Source organism: Lycium ferocissimum, chromosome 9, assembly GCF_029784015.1.
Source record: "Lycium ferocissimum isolate CSIRO_LF1 chromosome 9, AGI_CSIRO_Lferr_CH_V1, whole genome shotgun sequence".
Taxonomy (NCBI): Eukaryota; Viridiplantae; Streptophyta; class Magnoliopsida; order Solanales; family Solanaceae; genus Lycium; species Lycium ferocissimum.
The window spans coordinates 45,529,708-45,547,563 of NC_081350.1; the positions used below are offsets into that span (position 1 = coordinate 45,529,708).

At 32.9% G+C, this 17,856-nt stretch overlaps 1 protein-coding gene across 1 annotated transcript; it reads right to left on the bottom strand.

The window, feature by feature from the left end:
* Positions 1-961: 961 nt before the first annotated feature.
* On the bottom strand, positions 962-2,535 carry LOC132031059 (probable sugar phosphate/phosphate translocator At5g25400). Its single transcript, XM_059420908.1, has one exon. The coding sequence runs from the start codon at positions 2,286-2,288 to the stop codon at positions 1,233-1,235; it is 1,056 nt and encodes a 351-aa protein (XP_059276891.1). The 5' UTR covers positions 2,289-2,535; the 3' UTR covers positions 962-1,232.
* Between the last annotated feature and the right edge of the window lie 15,321 nt (positions 2,536-17,856).

Consider the following 17,856-nt stretch of genomic DNA (forward strand, 5'->3'; position numbering starts at 1 on the left):
ACAAACGCTAGGAAAAGGTATTAGGAACAGGTGATTGAGAACAAAGATAGAAGAATGCTGGATAGATGTAGGTAGATATTGATAATTCCTTTTTGCATTCATACCATTCAATTCTTTTTAGCATTCATACCATTTCTCATCACTTTATTACTAGAACTAACTTTCCTAAAACAGTTGGTGCTAACTCCAGGAATTCAAGCCTATTCTATCACCAACCAAGGAGGCAGACTTCCAGGTGAAAATTTTGAATATTTCAGATGATAAAAGGTAGGTTGAGAAGTTTATTTGCCTTATGGATCGAAATTGGATAAAGTGGCAGTCTTAACGTGCATTTACCATCTTTAAGACCACCTTATTTTCTTTCTTCAAACTAAATTAGACTGACCAAAAGAGTAACCTTGCATCTTTCAAAAGGATTCATTTGAAATGAATAAGAGATGCAGAGAAAGAATTCAATAAAGATGTCATATGAAGTATGTCATCGACCAGACAACCGAATATATTCCATGACTCAAAGAAAACACTGAAGAAAACCATATCATCTATCGCCCAAAAGTCTGATTTATTCAACAACTTAGGCCCGGTTATCTTGGACACATATGAAGTATGTCATCTACCAGACAACCGTATATCTTCTACGACTCAAAGAAAACACCACAGAAAACTACATCATCTATCTCCCAACAGTCTGGTTTATGCAATAGAGTACAGCAACCAAAACTGGATTTTCCAAATTTCAGGTCAACTATTTGAACATGATCAAGATAACTAACAACATCAGTCATTATATGTCTATCTATATTTTAACATGTTGAGCACTTCAAAGGCAAAGCGTTAAATAACAGCTGCATTTGATCAACTCCTAAAGCCATGTTGTTAAAGATAGGTAAAGGCAAATAAACTATTCCAAGAAAAGCGAAACGAAGATATATAGCGGAGCATGGAGATATGAATCGGTTACTTTCATCGGAAAAAAGCTCTTCTGGTATTACTATTCTGTCAAAATAAACATAATAGTGCCTCGAGTCATGCTCAAGTACATGAACGATCTGGTAATACAAGCAATAAAACTAATTTAAGATCCTCAAAACAGATAATGTAAAACATTTTATACCCAAAACAGAACCTAAAATCATCCGCACAAGGATGCCAATAGTCTGATCTTCAGGTTTACCTCTATTGTCCGAATGTTATCCTACTTACTGATAATATGAAGTAAATCAATAACCAACTTAATTCTGAGATTCATTCTTCTTAGCACCATTATTCTCCCCTTCTCTTTCCTCCAACAATCTTCCAGCCTCCTCATCAGCAGCCTGTGCAGCTTTCTTCTGTGCTTCGTTCGCCTTAAGAGCCTGCAATTTGGCATGGTTGTAATACGCCACGCCTAAGAAAGCCAATCCATATCCAACCAAATTCACAGCGGTAACAGTATCCTTAATCACGGACCAAGAAAATGCGATCAACAACCAATCCTTAACCACACCAGCAACATTCATAGTCAAGGCAGACGTCTTCCCAACGAGCAAAAACACAGCAAGATTCAACGCGAACGCGCAGAACGAATTAGTACCAAAGATCAACCAATCCAAATGGAAACTAGAAGTATCCTTCAACAAAGGGTATTCCACGAAAATCCACGGAATGAACAAGAAAACCAAACAACAAGGCGCGACATAATAGAGCGAAGTAATCGGATTAAACGTTATACCCTTTGATGTTAAAAGAATCTGAATCATAACCAATCTAGTAGCCTCAAAAGCTACAGCACCAAGCTGTAACATAACACCCCATGTATCAAATTTAGCTTCACCATAAGCAGCAATAGCAACACCAATCGAAATCGACACCATATTAGCCATAGTATCAGATTTAAAATTCTCTTTCTTGAACATAACACCAATGGAATAAACAGCAACAGGCATCAAAGCTTTAAGCATTTGAATAAAAGACACAGATAAATATATATATGCAGAATTTGATAACCATAGTGAAAATGCATATAAAAGACCAATAGGTACAACAGATTTGCAGTAAAGATCTATTGTCATAGTAACAGGTTCAACAACTTTGAACACACGTACAAGAAGATAAGCCAATGATGAACAAAAAGCCATGTGAATTATTGTTAGTGATATTGGATAAGGCCAATTATACAACTTACGATCCAAGATGTACTTGTTGTACACAATCACAGTGAATGAAAGGAAAATCCAAATAGCAACATAAGTATATGAAAGCAAGATTTTTTTCACAACCCCTTCACTCAAGTTACCACCTTTCCCCATATTTTTTGTCTCAAAACTTAGAAAAACAAGAAAATTTTCAAGATTTTGTTGGATCAAAATAATCAAGAAAGAGGTAGTATTTTTTTTGGATGAATAACAAGGGAATTTTTGGTGTGAGAAAAAGAGAGAAATTAAGGAGGAAAAAGTGGAGGCGTTACAGGACAAAGAAGAGTGGAGAAATGTGGACACAGTTTATAAGGATATATGTGTGAGATAGTTAGAGGATGTGAAACTGAATCTGATGTTGTTTATTTGACTTGGTAATTAGTTCATTGTTGGTTTAATAGTATTTTGGTAAGAAAACAAACTTTTTTGTTGGCAAATTCATTAAATGGCAAGGGCAAGGAGTCTCAATCGGGCCGGTCGAAAACGGGTTAAATGAAAATGAATATAATATTTAATCCATCTATATTTAACATCAGTAATAAATGGGTTAACCAACTGATAATATGAATATCCATGTTAGCCATGGCTTCACGAATAATTAGGTGAGAACACAAGGTAAAAGCTAAAATTAGGATAAACTCTCAGGGAAAAATTAAAAAAATTAAATTAAAAATTGAAAAAATAAATAAAATAAAGAGTTTAAAAATAAAAAGTTTGTAAAAAATAAATAAATAATTAATAAAATAATATATAAAAGCCTAGGCTCCCAGAAACTTTCAGATGTACGTACGAATGTACTCCTAAAACATCAATTGAAGATGAACCCAAAAAAATGTGCATTCGAGATCGGGCAGAGGCCGACGGGATAAATCTGACCCCTTCCCCTGTTCCCGCCTATGTATATAGGATATTTTAAGAAGTGAGCATCCTTCTTACTAGCAGGGTCATACAATGAAGTAGATGTTGAATTCTTTCCAAGAAATATATCTCAACCCAAGAGGTGTATGCATTTAGTAAAGATGAAGTAAGTCCCTTCTTTGGCAAAGACTACTCGCTCGCGGTAGAGCCAACAAGTGGTTCCGAATGACCTTGAGGAGGCCCCGGCGCAACACCTTTCTCACTCGAAGGATCAGCACCTTTCTCGCTCGAAGGATCTATGCAAGTCCCTTCTAGCTCCTGTCCCCGCAGCCCCTGATGGGCAATGCTCTTGGTAGCACAGTTGATGGATACTCGGGTTATCCATATACTATGACGGATAATATGAGTTTATCCATATTTGACCCACTTTTAAAATGATCCGATATTCGACCATTTAAAATTAGTTGGATCGGAAGGATAACCATAAACTTTAACCATTTTGTCACCCCTAGCAAGGATCTTCTTCTTCTTTTTTCTTTTTGGTCAAGTGTTCGATATCCATATTAGGACTCGATAAAATTCGAATTCACATTGAAAAGTCTCGGGGTAATAGTTCTAGTAAGAAAATAATGTTTTTCATGGCAATCTGATTGAATGGCAGGGACCATCTTTTTTTGTCGTATCGGTGTCCAGTACTTGTATTAGAGCCCACTAAATATAAATTAGCGTCAAAAAATCTCACATATAAAATTGGAGACCTTTTATTAAGAATGAAGAAATACTTAATTACTTATTATTACTCCGCCAGACCACCACAACCTTTGTTGGTGCACATACCATCAGCAAGCAAACTTATTCACTGATGATATTTATTATAAAAAATAAATTTGAGTTAATTTATCTTCCGTACAATGTTAAATTGATGCTTCCTTCGATCCTTTTAAGTTATTGTTGTAATCAAATAAATTTGGTCCAAAATAGTCATTGGTTAAAGATACTAGTTTTTTTTTTTTTTTTTTTTTGCCAAATCTACTCTTGCTCTAATAAATACTCTATGCAATTTTATTAAAGCCTTAGCAATATTATCAATTTTTAGAAGGAAAAATTTGAAAAAAGGTGATAAAGGATAATTCAGTCAAATAACTAGTATAATTAATGTTACAAAATCACAAATGGCGAATAAAAATGGATGGAAGGAGAGTTTAAAAACATATATTAATTATTCATAATTAAATCGTAAAATTCTAGTTAAGAAACACATACCATACTTTGAAAATTTTATCAATAGTGTAATTACCAAATATAGATAATGTTTATTTTCCAAGAGCAACCACAGGCAGCTACAATGAGGGCCCGTATTTATTACCTTAGATTTGAATTAATGCGTAGCTTAATAATTTTATACCTTTATTATAACCTAAGTTTGCACGAATTACAATGAATAATTTGTGAACGCAATTATAATACGGAAAAGAGTCAAAAATACCTCTGAACTTTCACATATTATTTACTTGTATCCTCTGTTATACTTTTTGTCTAATCGAGCTCCTATCGTTATACTTTGATGTTGATTTGCCCTTAATTTAGACGGAGTAACATGTGTCAGCCTTAGAATAAATAATTTATCCCCAATTTTGATTAAAACTCACCTCTCATTTTGACCCACAACTCGACCTGAGTGCCCCCAAAACTTGTTGAAGTCATAATCAACAACCAAACACATCATGAGAGATGTGGATGTGGGACCCACACCAAATGAGAACAAAGGAACAGAGGAAAGGTTGGTTGTTGTTACGAAAAATCAGAGGAAGGGCACATCCTCATGATGTGTTTGGTTGTTGTTTATGACTTTAATTAGTAAATTTTGGGGGCAATTGGGTCGGGTTGTGGGTCAAAATGAGGGGTGAGTTTTAACTTTTAATTCAAATTGGAGATGAGTTGTTTTATTCTAAGGCTGACACGTGTTACTCCGTCTAAATGAAGGGGCAAATCAGTATCAAATTATAACGATAGGAGCTTAATTAGACTAAAAGTATAACAGAAGGTATGAATAAACAATATTTGAAAGTTCAGGGTATTTTTTTTACCCTTTTCGGTATTATAAAGTGGACCACTAACTTAAAAACTTAAATCTTATTTCTGGTATCAAATCTTAGTTGTTTCTAGGAGTACTTTGTACATTTATAAGTCCAAGTTTGGCATGGCAACTAACAATGTTGACTTTTAGTTGGTGTTTGTTTTCTATTTATCCTTTATGTTTATGAGTATATTTTGAATATTGATAAATAAATGAATTTTTATTAAAAGATAACATCTTTTTATTCATAATACATACAAATTACCTAGAATAAAGTGAGAAAGTTCATTCACTTGTGAATCTCAAAATAAATCGAACGAATAATAGAAAATTTGACCAAAAGAGTACAAACGTTAGGTTCTACAAGATCTTCAGTTATTTTGCAACTTCGATGATTTATTAAAATTGAAATAATAGTCAAATTTAAGTTTAATACACATAAAGAATTGTTGCGATAGCAAAGATAAAAGAGAAAAAGTCATAGACAAAATTATTTTAGAAGCATCTAAAGTTTCATTTTTTATTCTATTACGGTATACAGTTTGCAAGAGGAAGAAAAGTGCTCAGAATATATATATAATATGTGGCCATTATAAGAAAGGTTACAATTTAAGCAAAGTTAATACTTGAAATACGAGATAGTAATACCTGTATATGCTTAAAAAACTTGCTCAAAAGCAGTTGGTATTTATTTATTATTGTATTGAAATGTTGTGTTTCGATGCAAGACGTTGTAATTTTAATCTAGTTATATAGTGCCATGAAAGTTGGTTTTCTTTCCCAAAAAGAAGAAAGGAAAAAATAATAAAGATTAATAGTAGTAGCAAAGTAACAATGCTTGTGGAAGGAAAAAAGGAATTTAAGATAAAAATCTCACTTAGAGACCTTAATTTCATTGAGATTTTTTTATTGAAATAGGAATGTTTAACTATTTACCAAATAAGGACAAATTTCCTTTACAATTTTCCTGTTAGAAAACAAATCGACCGTGCTCTTAACAATCACTTAACATTTCCAAAATTTAATTTTTTTTAGAAACAAATCAAAAGAAAGACGAAGAAATGAGTTATTTGAAAAACTTATGTTGTCAAAGTGTATCCAAAAGAAATACTTTGAAATAATTGTAAATTAACAGTGATACTATTTTTGAAAATCAAAATATGTCAAGAACTATTATAAAGGGAAAGCGAGAGATTCTTTTTTTTTTTTCCTTTTTTTCTTTTTTTTGGAAGGATGAAGAGGGGAAGAAATGAACCTACAAATAGAAGAGAGCAATGAAAGGGAATTCTTTTTAGTAATTTTTGAATTTTAATGGTGATCGATGAGTGATATAGAGGGATGTAAGTTGATTTTTCTAACCCCTAGATTGCAACTTTAATTTTAGGTTGGGAACTAGCGCATCTTATAATTTATTTAATAGTATCGAGGAAAGTAATGACGTGTATCTATTCGTATCAAGTTAACAGTCGCCTTGCCTCAAAAAAATTAAAATAATAGTTACTTAAAGAATTCGAAATTAAAATTGGCAATTATTTTCAACTAGTCTATCCTTAAACATACAAAATTTAAGAGGAAGAAATCAATCTTACTTTTACTAAATAGGATAACTTAATTAGACTATAACATGTATCTATTATTTTCTTAATGTACGTGAGAAGAACTAAAACGACAGTCAAAATGGGATAAAAGAAATATAAGCTTGAATCTTACCATTAAAGTATGTGATAGATGGACAGATCCCTCCACCTTTTATAAGAAGTCTCGGATTCAAAACCTAACAATCAAAATATCTGATAAAAAATTGTGTCCCTTAAACTGTATTCAATGGTCGGAATTTAGAATAGTCGCGCCAGTAAATACCAAATATTAATTGATTAAAACTAAAAAGAAAGTTTGAATCTCACTATTTAATTTTTCCTTTTTACTTCTTCCTTCTCCAATGTAATAATAGAAACTGGAAAGAGTAAAAAATAAACATTAAAGACTTACCGTGCCGGATATTTACATCAAATCACATTAATTTTTTATAATTAAATAATTTAAGAGATAGAAATATATAATAATTAACCATATATATTATGTGATGTAAACATCAAATACTCCATGTAAGTTTTTACCAAAAAAGATTGGCATAGTACATAAACAGACATTTAAACTTGGTTTTAGTTGACAACTAAAACACTTCAACTTTGAGAATGTACATCTAGACACCTTAACTCGCCTTCACTGTGTCTGTTGAACACCACATCAGCATTGGGTGTTCATGAGACACAGTAGAAGACAAGTTAAAGTGTCTATATGTACTCAAAATTGAAGTGTTTACTTGCCAGCTCCTAATTTGAATGTCTGTTATGTATTATGCTAAAGATTCGATTTTTTTTGTTCACCACTAAAAAAGATTTGATTAAGTGAGGTGGAAGTATAAAGAGTCCAGGTGGCTAACTATTATTGCACTTTGGAGTACTTGGAGGGTACTTTGGAGGAAGTGAAACTAATTAAGCGTGTTTAACGCGAAACTCCACATGCCTAACCGACCGACTTGAAGTAAAGCTAACAAATACAAAGAATTGACTATTCTTTCTTTCATATGTTACTGCACAATTTGTGGAGCTTTATTGGTAACGTTTGCTTCTTCCTTTATTCCCTCCTATTCAAAATAAATGTTCACGCATAATCAAAAACAAATTAACTTTATTTTTTAGATTTATCCTTATTAAGTGTTAAGCAACGAATCTAACGTGTCAAGTTAATAGTAATATGTAAATTTTAATTAAGGGTAATTTAGTTAAAATATCTATTTTTTTTTCTAAAAGTTACTCCCTCCGGATCAAAAAGAATGTCCACTTAGCTATTTTCACACCCATTAAGAAAATACTAATTTCTAGGTAAAGATAGGTAATTTGACTAAACTACCCTTCATTAAATAGGTATAAATAGGTATTGAATTTGGTCACTTAATATTTAATAAGGGCAAATCTGAAAAAATAAGGTTAATTTTTTCTTGATTTGATAAGTGGACACTCTTTTTAAAGCAAAAAAATAAAGGTTAAGCGGACACTCTTTTTTAACTGGAGGGAGTAATATTTTTAGGGGGTCTGTTAAAGGCTAGGTGGACACTTATTTTGAACTGGATGTAGTACTCTTTTTGTCCCAAATTATCTTTCGCTTCTTTAGATTAAAATTATGTGAATTTTGATGAACATTTAAAAATATATTTTTTCAATAAATTGACATGAGAAAAAATGTCAATTATAGTAGTACTTTTTCATATAGTTTTTTAATATTTTAATTTTAAAATATTAAGTTGATGTAACCTAATTTAACTTTGAAGTTAGTCAAATTACAATAATAACAACATACTCAGTATAATCCCACAAGGCGGGGCCTGGGAAGGGTAGAGTATACACAGACTTTACTCCTACCTTGTGACGGGTAAAAGGTTGTTTTAGATAGACACCCGGCTCAAGAAAAGATGAAAAAGCATCAGTAATAATAAACAGTAATAACAAGCAGTAATAGCAGCAAAATAATAGGATAACATAGTAAAAGAAACAATCACATAGTACTAGAGATCTAAGAATAAGCAAACATAACAAAGATACTATTACTCCTAGTACGGGAAAGAAATCTATGCGCAACCTACTAACCCTCTACCCTGATACTCTATATCCACACCCTCATATCCAAGGTCATATCCTCGGTAAGTTGAAACTGCGTCATATCCTGCCTAATCACCTCTTTCCAAGTCTTCTTAGGCCTACCTCTCCCTCTTCTCAGCCCAACCACGACCAGCCTCTCGTACCTCCTTACCGGAGCATCTGCGGATCTCCTCTGCACGTGTTCGAACCATCTCAACCTCCCTTCCCGCATCTTGTCCACCACAAATTTTACCCTACCTGGTCTCAAATCACTTCATTTATCTCTCCTGGTATGCCCACACATCCACCTCAGCATCCTCATTTCAGTTGTCAGTCTTGACGACACCTTCTTATGACCCAAAATGCTGAAAGCGAGCCTTCATTTCATCTATCCCGCACCAATACGATATATGACATCCTCGTCAATATCCCCATTACCTTGAATAACTGACCCTAGGTACTTGAAACTTCCTCTCTTGAAGATAACTTGGGTATCAAGCCTTATGTCCTCATTCGCCTCCGGAGTCACGCCACTGAACTTGCACTTCAAGTATTCTGTCTTAGTCCTACTCAACTTGAAACATTTAGACTCCAGGGTCTGTCTCCACACTTCCAGCTTCGTGTTAACACCACTTCGCATCTCATCAATCAGAACTATGTTATCTGCGAATAGCATGCGCCAGGCACCTCTCATTGAATGTGTCGCGTCAGGGCGTAAGGCAAATAGAACGGGCTAAACGATGATCCATGATGCAGACCCATCATAACTGGAAAGGGTTCTGAGTCACCTCTCCTTTGTCCTTACTCGTGTCTTGGCTCCATCATACTTCACTACAAAAAAGGGGATAATTTGCGAACCTCCATAAATTACCCATTTTTTTATAGTACTTGTCCTTAATCATTCTAATGCATGCTATAGGGACACCTCTAGCTTCCAAGCATCTCCAAAGAACCTCCCTCAAGACTTGTCATATGTCTTTTCTAGGTCAACAAACACCATATGCAGGTCCTTCTTCCTCATTCTTCTCCCTTTATTTGTTTTTTAAACTTGTCCTCGATGGGATAGACCATAAATAATAGTCACCCCGATCCAAAGAAATTGTCATATTAACTAAATTAATTTGATCAAGAATAAATGTCACTTTAAAAAATCAATAAGGCATTTCTTTCTCTCAAATCTACTTGAAAGACATACAATTCTGTTTGGAATCTATACAAGCGAAACATAAATTATAATGAAAGAAAAGATTTAATTATACATGTGATATCAATTAGTTGTGATACATTTTAGTCATGATAATATATTTACTTTATCAATGCTTTTTAAGAGCCTTTAATCTTATTAGAGATTCTTATGCGTAAGAAATATATAGATTTTTATTTTTTATTTTTTATAATATATTGTCCTAAGGTGCATTTTTAAATGAGAAATATGATAAGTCATCTCATATAATTGACCTCAATTTATTTGGGATTGAGGTTCTCAATATTATTGTTGATATTATACCCTTACTTCATAAATGATCTATGCTCTGCAAGTTTCTAAAAAGAAAAATAGAAGAGATAACGGGCAATTTGAGGAGCAATAAAAGATAATTTGTCAAATAATCGTAATGATTAATGTTACTAAATTAGTGTTTTAAAAGGCGTTTTTGGGGTAAGCCCTGCGGCGGGGCGCACCAAAAACATCCCGAAGCGATGGTGGGGGCAAAAGTTTCAAAAGGCGTATGCCCGCAATTTGGGGCGTACACCTGGGCGTTTGGGGTGAGTTTTTAATTATGTGTTGGGGCGTAAGCCCAGAAAACTTCTTCAAATTAAAACGAAATTTGTTAAATAAGTCCTTAATATAATGCCAAAATTCTCAAAAGTCAACTAGTATTTACTCAAATGTTTTAAAAAGGAATCGAAACATTAAATATAAAAGTCAAGACTTTCTCAATACTTTATCTTGTAACGAACAGTCACTTGTGCTTGTAAGTAGCGTATAATAAATTGTTTTGATTAGTTTTTTTTTGTGGGGATGAAGCACATCTATATATATTTTTCAATTATTTATAGTTTTCTTCAAATTTTTATGCAATTTTATCAATTTGAAATATTTATTGTAATTATTTTATTTTATAAAATATTAAAAATTAAAAATACTCATGGGGCGTCCCGTGCCTCGGGGCTTACGCCTCACTGAGGCATACGTAAAACGTCTCACCTCCCCCCCCCCCCTCCTTTTAAAACACTGTACTAAATTATTACTCCCTCCGGTTCAAAAAGAGTGTTTACTTAGTCATTTGCATACCCTTAAGAAAATATTACTCCAGTTTTAAACAAAAATAGGTAATTTGACTAAACTAACCTTAATTAAATAAATATTAGGATTTGATCACTTAATACTTAATAAGGGTAAATCTAGATAAATAAGGTTAATTCTTTTTTGATTTGGTGAGTAGACATTTAATTTTTTTTTAAAAAAAAACCTAAGTTGAAGCAATTTTTGACGGAGAAATTACTACTATTATAGAAGCAACAGTTTGAGGAGCTTCCCGTTGTCCAGCTAACCGTCCAGAGGCTAATTCTGGCAATTATTTAAATTCTGTTTAATATTTGGCTAAAAAGTGTTGTACGGGACTCAGTAAATCTTGGACTCTTCTACTGAATTGACTGAAACACCAATATCTTCCGGTAAATTCCACTGCATCAGTTGTGGGCGTAAAGTATGCGGGGCCTCTATAAAGCAATTTTGCCCCTGCTATTCAGCTTATTTCTTTAGTTGCCGATATCCGTTTCTGTAATTAAAACAAAGTTGGAGGGCTCTTAATTGTCCAACGAAGGCATGATGTCAGGGATACATCGGATAACCCAGAGTACCATTGAAGTGACACTTTAGCCACTGACTTTACATGTGGATGTTGAGGACCCACAACATGAAGTTTACGACTTACAGTGCATTTTTTTTTGTTTAAATTTCTATTTTGATGTAAAATAAAATTGTTGAAACTGAGAGCCCGTTTGGATTTAACTATAAAGTTCTTTCAAATTTTTTTTTTTTTTTTTGAGTGTTTGGTTAGTAGAGAACAAAAGTCATTTGTCTTAAAATAAGCCCAAAAAATTAATTGGATTTGTTTTTTTAACTTATCTAAAAAACTTATAAAAATTTTTTGACTTATAAAAAAATAAGTTGGACTACACCAACTTATTTTTTTTTTAATATAAGTTGTTTTAAATTATAAATTTCTTTTTTGAAACCTGTCCAAACAGGCTCTGAATATGATCCTAAATTAAATTTGAGAATCCAATAACGCATAATGTGATTCATAATATCCATATTTTTGACACATCATTATATTTGACTTGAAAGTACAGTTGTTTCTTATTAATTTTACTTATAAAACTCCTAAAATAAAATATCAACGATCTAACAATGCATAACAAGCAAATATATTTGTTGGTATTAATTTAAACACTAATTTGATAACACCGAAAGCAATTCTAACTCAAAGATCAACCAACCATAATTAAAAATAAAACAGAAGCAATTCAAAAACTAATGCATGATATTAAAATAACAACAGAATAAATTCAAAAACAAATTGAGGGACTAGAATTTGTTCCACACTGCAAGCCTTCCCTTTAATTTTTGATGAACCAAGATAAATATAAAAGTCCTTTTTACGTTTGATACTCCTTCATTTTCAGATTGCATTTTGTGGTTGGATTTTTAAAATGAAAATGATTGGTAAACTTCAATACAAAATAACTAATACTCCCCCAGATCCTTACTAATTTATAGGGCGACATTTGTTCATTGGTCTATTCTAGAAAGAAGGATAATTTTTTGAACTTACAAATAATTTGATTAAAACTAACCTTTTTATGCTTAATAAGGATTGTTTATACTCACAAAAATAATATGACATACTTAAAGCCACAAATAAATAAAAAATATCATTTCCAAAAGGCATATAAACAAAATTTGATAAAAGAAAAACTTAATTAACTTTCGAAATTTTAACTGTGCCGCATAAATTAGAATAGAGGGAGCATAAAAAAATCATAACACCGGCAAATCATTACTAGTTACTTACAATCTAATAAAAGGATGTTAGCAGACAGCAGGTCAACATGCCTGCTTAGGATTTTGAGGGTAGTTTAGTCATTTAAGTTAATTCTTTGATTTCTGTGCTTTAATAACATTGTATTGGCCTGCTTTATACATGTACCTTTCCTTTATTTGGACCATAACACCAGTCCAGTTTAGTTTATTTTCTTCCGTGTCAGCCGCAAAAATGTACAGCTTTCCGGAGATGTGGGACCCAGTTTATTTGCTTTAAAGACCTCCCTCACGTTTTGTTACGTTTCACTGACCTCCCCTCACGTTTATAATATTACGGCTATCTCCCCTATTTTAATTTTTTTGTAACAACTATTTTATTTTATTTATTACTAATAAAATAATAATATATCTGGACTGATTTGTCCTCCCTAAGATCTTGCTCTTTTATTTAATTCTTATTTTGTCAATATCTCCTTTCCGGTAAACTGAAAATAAAATACGTCAAAGTGCTCTTCAGTCTTCTCAGCAGCTAAGGTTCTCTTTTCATATTCCTCTTCAATCGTCTCCATTTTTCACAACCACATTTGCTAATTCTTGGCCACTGCTGAACCTATGGAACAAGAACTAAAAAAGTTGGTTATGTAACTTCTTGAGCAATAAAGCAAAAAGCTTTGAACTTTATTGACTAAAAGCAATTAAAAACAAAAATAATAGACTTGCCACTCACTAGGAGAACTGGGTCATCTTCTTGGCCTTTGGAGAACTTGAGAAATCTCTGAAGGCTTAGCAATATCTAATATAAGCATAGTAATAGAAGAATTTGGAGAAAAAGTTAACATACAAGGTTGACAAATGAGAAAGGAATGTGGAAAGTAGATGTAAAGGAGAAGAAGAAAATACCCAAAAATGAAAGGAACGATGCAGATTTTGGTGAAGTAGCTACTGGGAAAGAGCATTCATTCAGTTAGCTAAGACAACACTCAAACTTTATCTCACCCATGTTGTTGGCTTTGCTTGTTCATTTATATTTCTTAATATATAAAATTTAGTTTTAAAGTTTTCCTATATATTTTTATCCTCTTTTTAATCAATTACAAGTTACTGGGCAAAATACTTTCTCCAAAAAGTTAAAACATGGTTGATGAAGAGGCAAAAAAATTTAAAAATTCGGGTGAACTGCACATGATCCTTTTTAATATTCCTATAAGAAATAACTTTTTAAAAGAGATATTGATATAGATAAGAATTAATTAAAAGAACATGATCTTAGGGAGGGCAAAATTATCTAGATATATCATTTTTTTATTAGTAATAAATAGAATAAAATAGTTGTTACAAAAAAGTTAAAATAGGGGAGGCAGCCGTAATATTGTAAACGTGAGGGGAGGTCAGTGAAACGAAGCAAAACGTGAGGGGAGGTCTTTGAAATTTTCCCTTTCATTTATTTGTACTAGTAGTTTGGACTTGGGAAGCTCTGTGCGATCAAGAATATCTTCGTAGTGTATGAGGCAAAAACAGATGCAACTTATAATTTATTGTTACATATTGTGTAACTTTTGTGAAAATATTAAAAGTTTTAATATCTGAATCAACAATGACAATTAAATGCTTTTTTTTTCTTATTCACTCCATCAATTTTTTATTTGTGGAAGGAGGAGTACATATTTAGGCTAAATCACACATAAAATATGGTTCAACTTAGTTTTAAAAATAACAAAAAAGGAAACATAAGGTAGACAAAATAAAGCTAATAGGAGTTCAAGAAAATGTAAACAACCAACAATTCAAAACCCCAAATAGAAACTTAAAGTTTAAATTTTAATATCTCATATCAAGACCTTAAATTTTAAATCTCAAATCCTAAACTCTTATTTAATGATACATCTTAAACCCTAAATTGTATTATAAATTTTTTAGACCTAAACTATAAATACCAAAACTACATATATAAACTTTTGGCGGTAAGATAAACGCGTTATTCCCCTCTGTTGGGTGTGCGAACAAAATACGCATTGGTGGCGGAAAGAAAAAGGAGGCTACTTATAAGGAGTTGGATCTCTTAATGATGTGAAGCCTTTTGGGGAAACCGTGCGGGCTTGGCCCAAAGCGAACAATATCACGTCATGTTGAGAGTATCTTTGGTCGTTTTAGCCGACAAGCGGTATCGAGGCAATGGTTTGGCGGGATGAGTATGAAGATGGCGGAGTGTGGCGTGCGGCCGGCTTAGTGCCTTTGCCGTCTATGGGCCGGTTTACGACCTTTACCGTAGCTTTGAAGACGCATTCACAGCCTTTGTGCTTCGGTGACCTTAAATACTCTGACAGTGTGGGTGGCTCACAGACATGTTGAATCTCTGACTCGTGGTATGATAATGAGCCACGTGAAACTTAGTTCGAGGGGGAGATTATTGGGTGTGCGAACAAAGTACCACATTGATAGGCGAAAAAGAAAAATTTATTTATAAGGAGTTGGATACTCTTAATGATGTGAGGCCTTTTGGAGAAAACGTGCGGGGGGCTGAAGCCGGACAATATCACATCATGTTAAGAGTATCTTTGGACCGTTTTAGCCCAATAACAAAAGGCCTCACACCCTCCAGTTCATTTTATGTAAGTTTGTTTGACTGGACACAAAGTTTAAGAAAGAAATTGAATGAATATTTTTGAAACTTATATTTCAAGCATGTCGTGTCATTTTTTAAAAAATGCGCAACTTCTTAATCATACTTAATTTATTCTATAAGCATCAACATTTGATTTTGTTAAGAAAGATCGTGAAATTAGTTTTTCACCATAATTTTCATTTGTGTTTGGGTGCGCGCGGGGTTTCATAACTAGTCTTTTCATAAGGAAATCTCAAAATCTAGTCTAGTCTAGGAGTAAGAAGGGGAAAGAGACACGTACCAGAACAACTGTGATACGTGACATTTTATTATTGGCTAAATTGCGTCAAAACCAGTACGAAGTTTAAGTCAGCAACAACCAAGGAAAATTACTTCGGTACCTTTATTATTTTCTTCTTTTTTTTAGGTACGTTTATGACTTTTAATTGATAGTATCTTCTTAATTGGTGCATTGAATAACTTGTTTCTGTGTTACGAAACAAAAGATAGGGAGCTGGATATGTTGAACCATAAAAGATGCCTCCGTTCTTTTTTCTAACAACTCTATATTCAAAATTTACTATCTTGACAAATTTAAAATCGCGTCACAAGCCCATCATGACATAAAACGTTCTTATAAAAAAAAATTCATTTATGAGATTCAAACACGAGATTTTTGATTAAAAATGAAAACTAAACACATACTATAAGAAAGTGGGATATCGATAGCTACGTAAACTAATAACTTATATAAACAAGATCATTATACTTATGTTATGTTATGTTATGTTATGAACTTGGTACAACGATCGTCACGAAAGCTTGATAGGATGAAAGACATCATGCTAGACCTCAATTGTTCCATCACATCCCAGGTAAAGGCATGTTATTCATAAACAAGTGTTAGATAGATTATTTTTCCCCCCATTTTCATCGGTCCCTTTCTCATAATTAAGTAATTACTGGTACATATTCATTGCACATTATTCGAGCAGATCACATACACCTTTACTTTATGTAATACTAACATTTTTGGAGCTACTGATGCATGTATATTACTAGAGAAAAGTGTGTACGTGTAATTGACTTTCAAGTAACATGATATTAATAACTTTTTACACGGTTAGCTTATAAAATGTGAACTCCATAATGAAATTGTAGGCATTACAATTTTTTGGACTGAGAATGCAGAAAGTTTGACCTTCACAAATTAAACTTCGGACGTGTATGTTACAAGGTTGACCTTGGCAAGCAAAATTTCTATATGTATTCTGAAATTTGTATGTACAAGTAATATGTCAAATTCAGACAAAATTTATAAATTCAAACGCGAAATTTACAAATTAAATTTAAAATGGCTAAACTTATAATAATTTATAAACTAAGTCGTGACTTAAATAGGGGTTCCCTAATGGGCTATTTGCACCATGACTTACCCTTTTACTAAAAGTTAGTAGAAAATATTGGGGTAACTTCTATTGTCATTCTTTTCTACAAAAATGTAACTATTACTGAGTCTAATCACTATAAAAAGGACGTGAGTAGTGCAACAATTCGGCAATTTATTAGAATGTTATTGAAGGGGATGGTTTTGAACTTTTGACTCCGCTTACGCCATCGGATAAAAATTTCAAGATAACAAATTTTGACTTTTGATCTTGAAGGTTTACCTATGGGACAAGTGGGGGCCAAAACCTGAAGACCACCAATTTTAAAGATTATTGAGTGTAATTTCATGACAATTAGTTGTATCACCATTAATAGTGTGAAGGATGAGTTACAAAAAAGAAAGTGACTCATTGGTCTCTGTTTTTAGTTTGATATTTTATCAGAAATCTTCATGTTTACACATGCAATATCTGAGAATAATATGCAAGAGATCTTTATAAAGTCATTTTCGTCATTTTAAACTGTAAAGGTGTAATTAGCTCGTTTCCGCTCACACTGTACGTGGGGGTCATGCATGGAATCGTCTAGTAGTTCTATTTGCGAAAGACCTACGGACTTGGGCCTAGCAATGTGTATGGGTTAATGAGTTAGTCTAATGGGTATACACACGAGGGCCTAACATGCTTATGTTATTTACTGTTGTGTTTTATGATCTGTTTCACCTGCTTTGGTTATTTATAATATAGTTATGTACTCAGTTTTGCTTTCATGCATGATTTTCTCCACTGAGTAAGACAAAAGGGTAGGTCGATAATTTTACTGGGCTTTATGTTCCTCAAATTCACTTATAGCTTCATACATATCCTTCTCAGTTTGAGGCAGCGTCTCCAAATTTATCCTAAGGTGAGCCAACCACAGTCTATTTGTGGTAGCAGATGCTATCTTTCTTTTATGTTTTATTTTTGGACTGGTCTGTGACATTTGTATTTAAGAGTTTATTTAGGTGCTCCTTGACTCAAATAATTTGATTCATTTAGACCACTTGTCACATTCGAGGCTTTTCATTATAT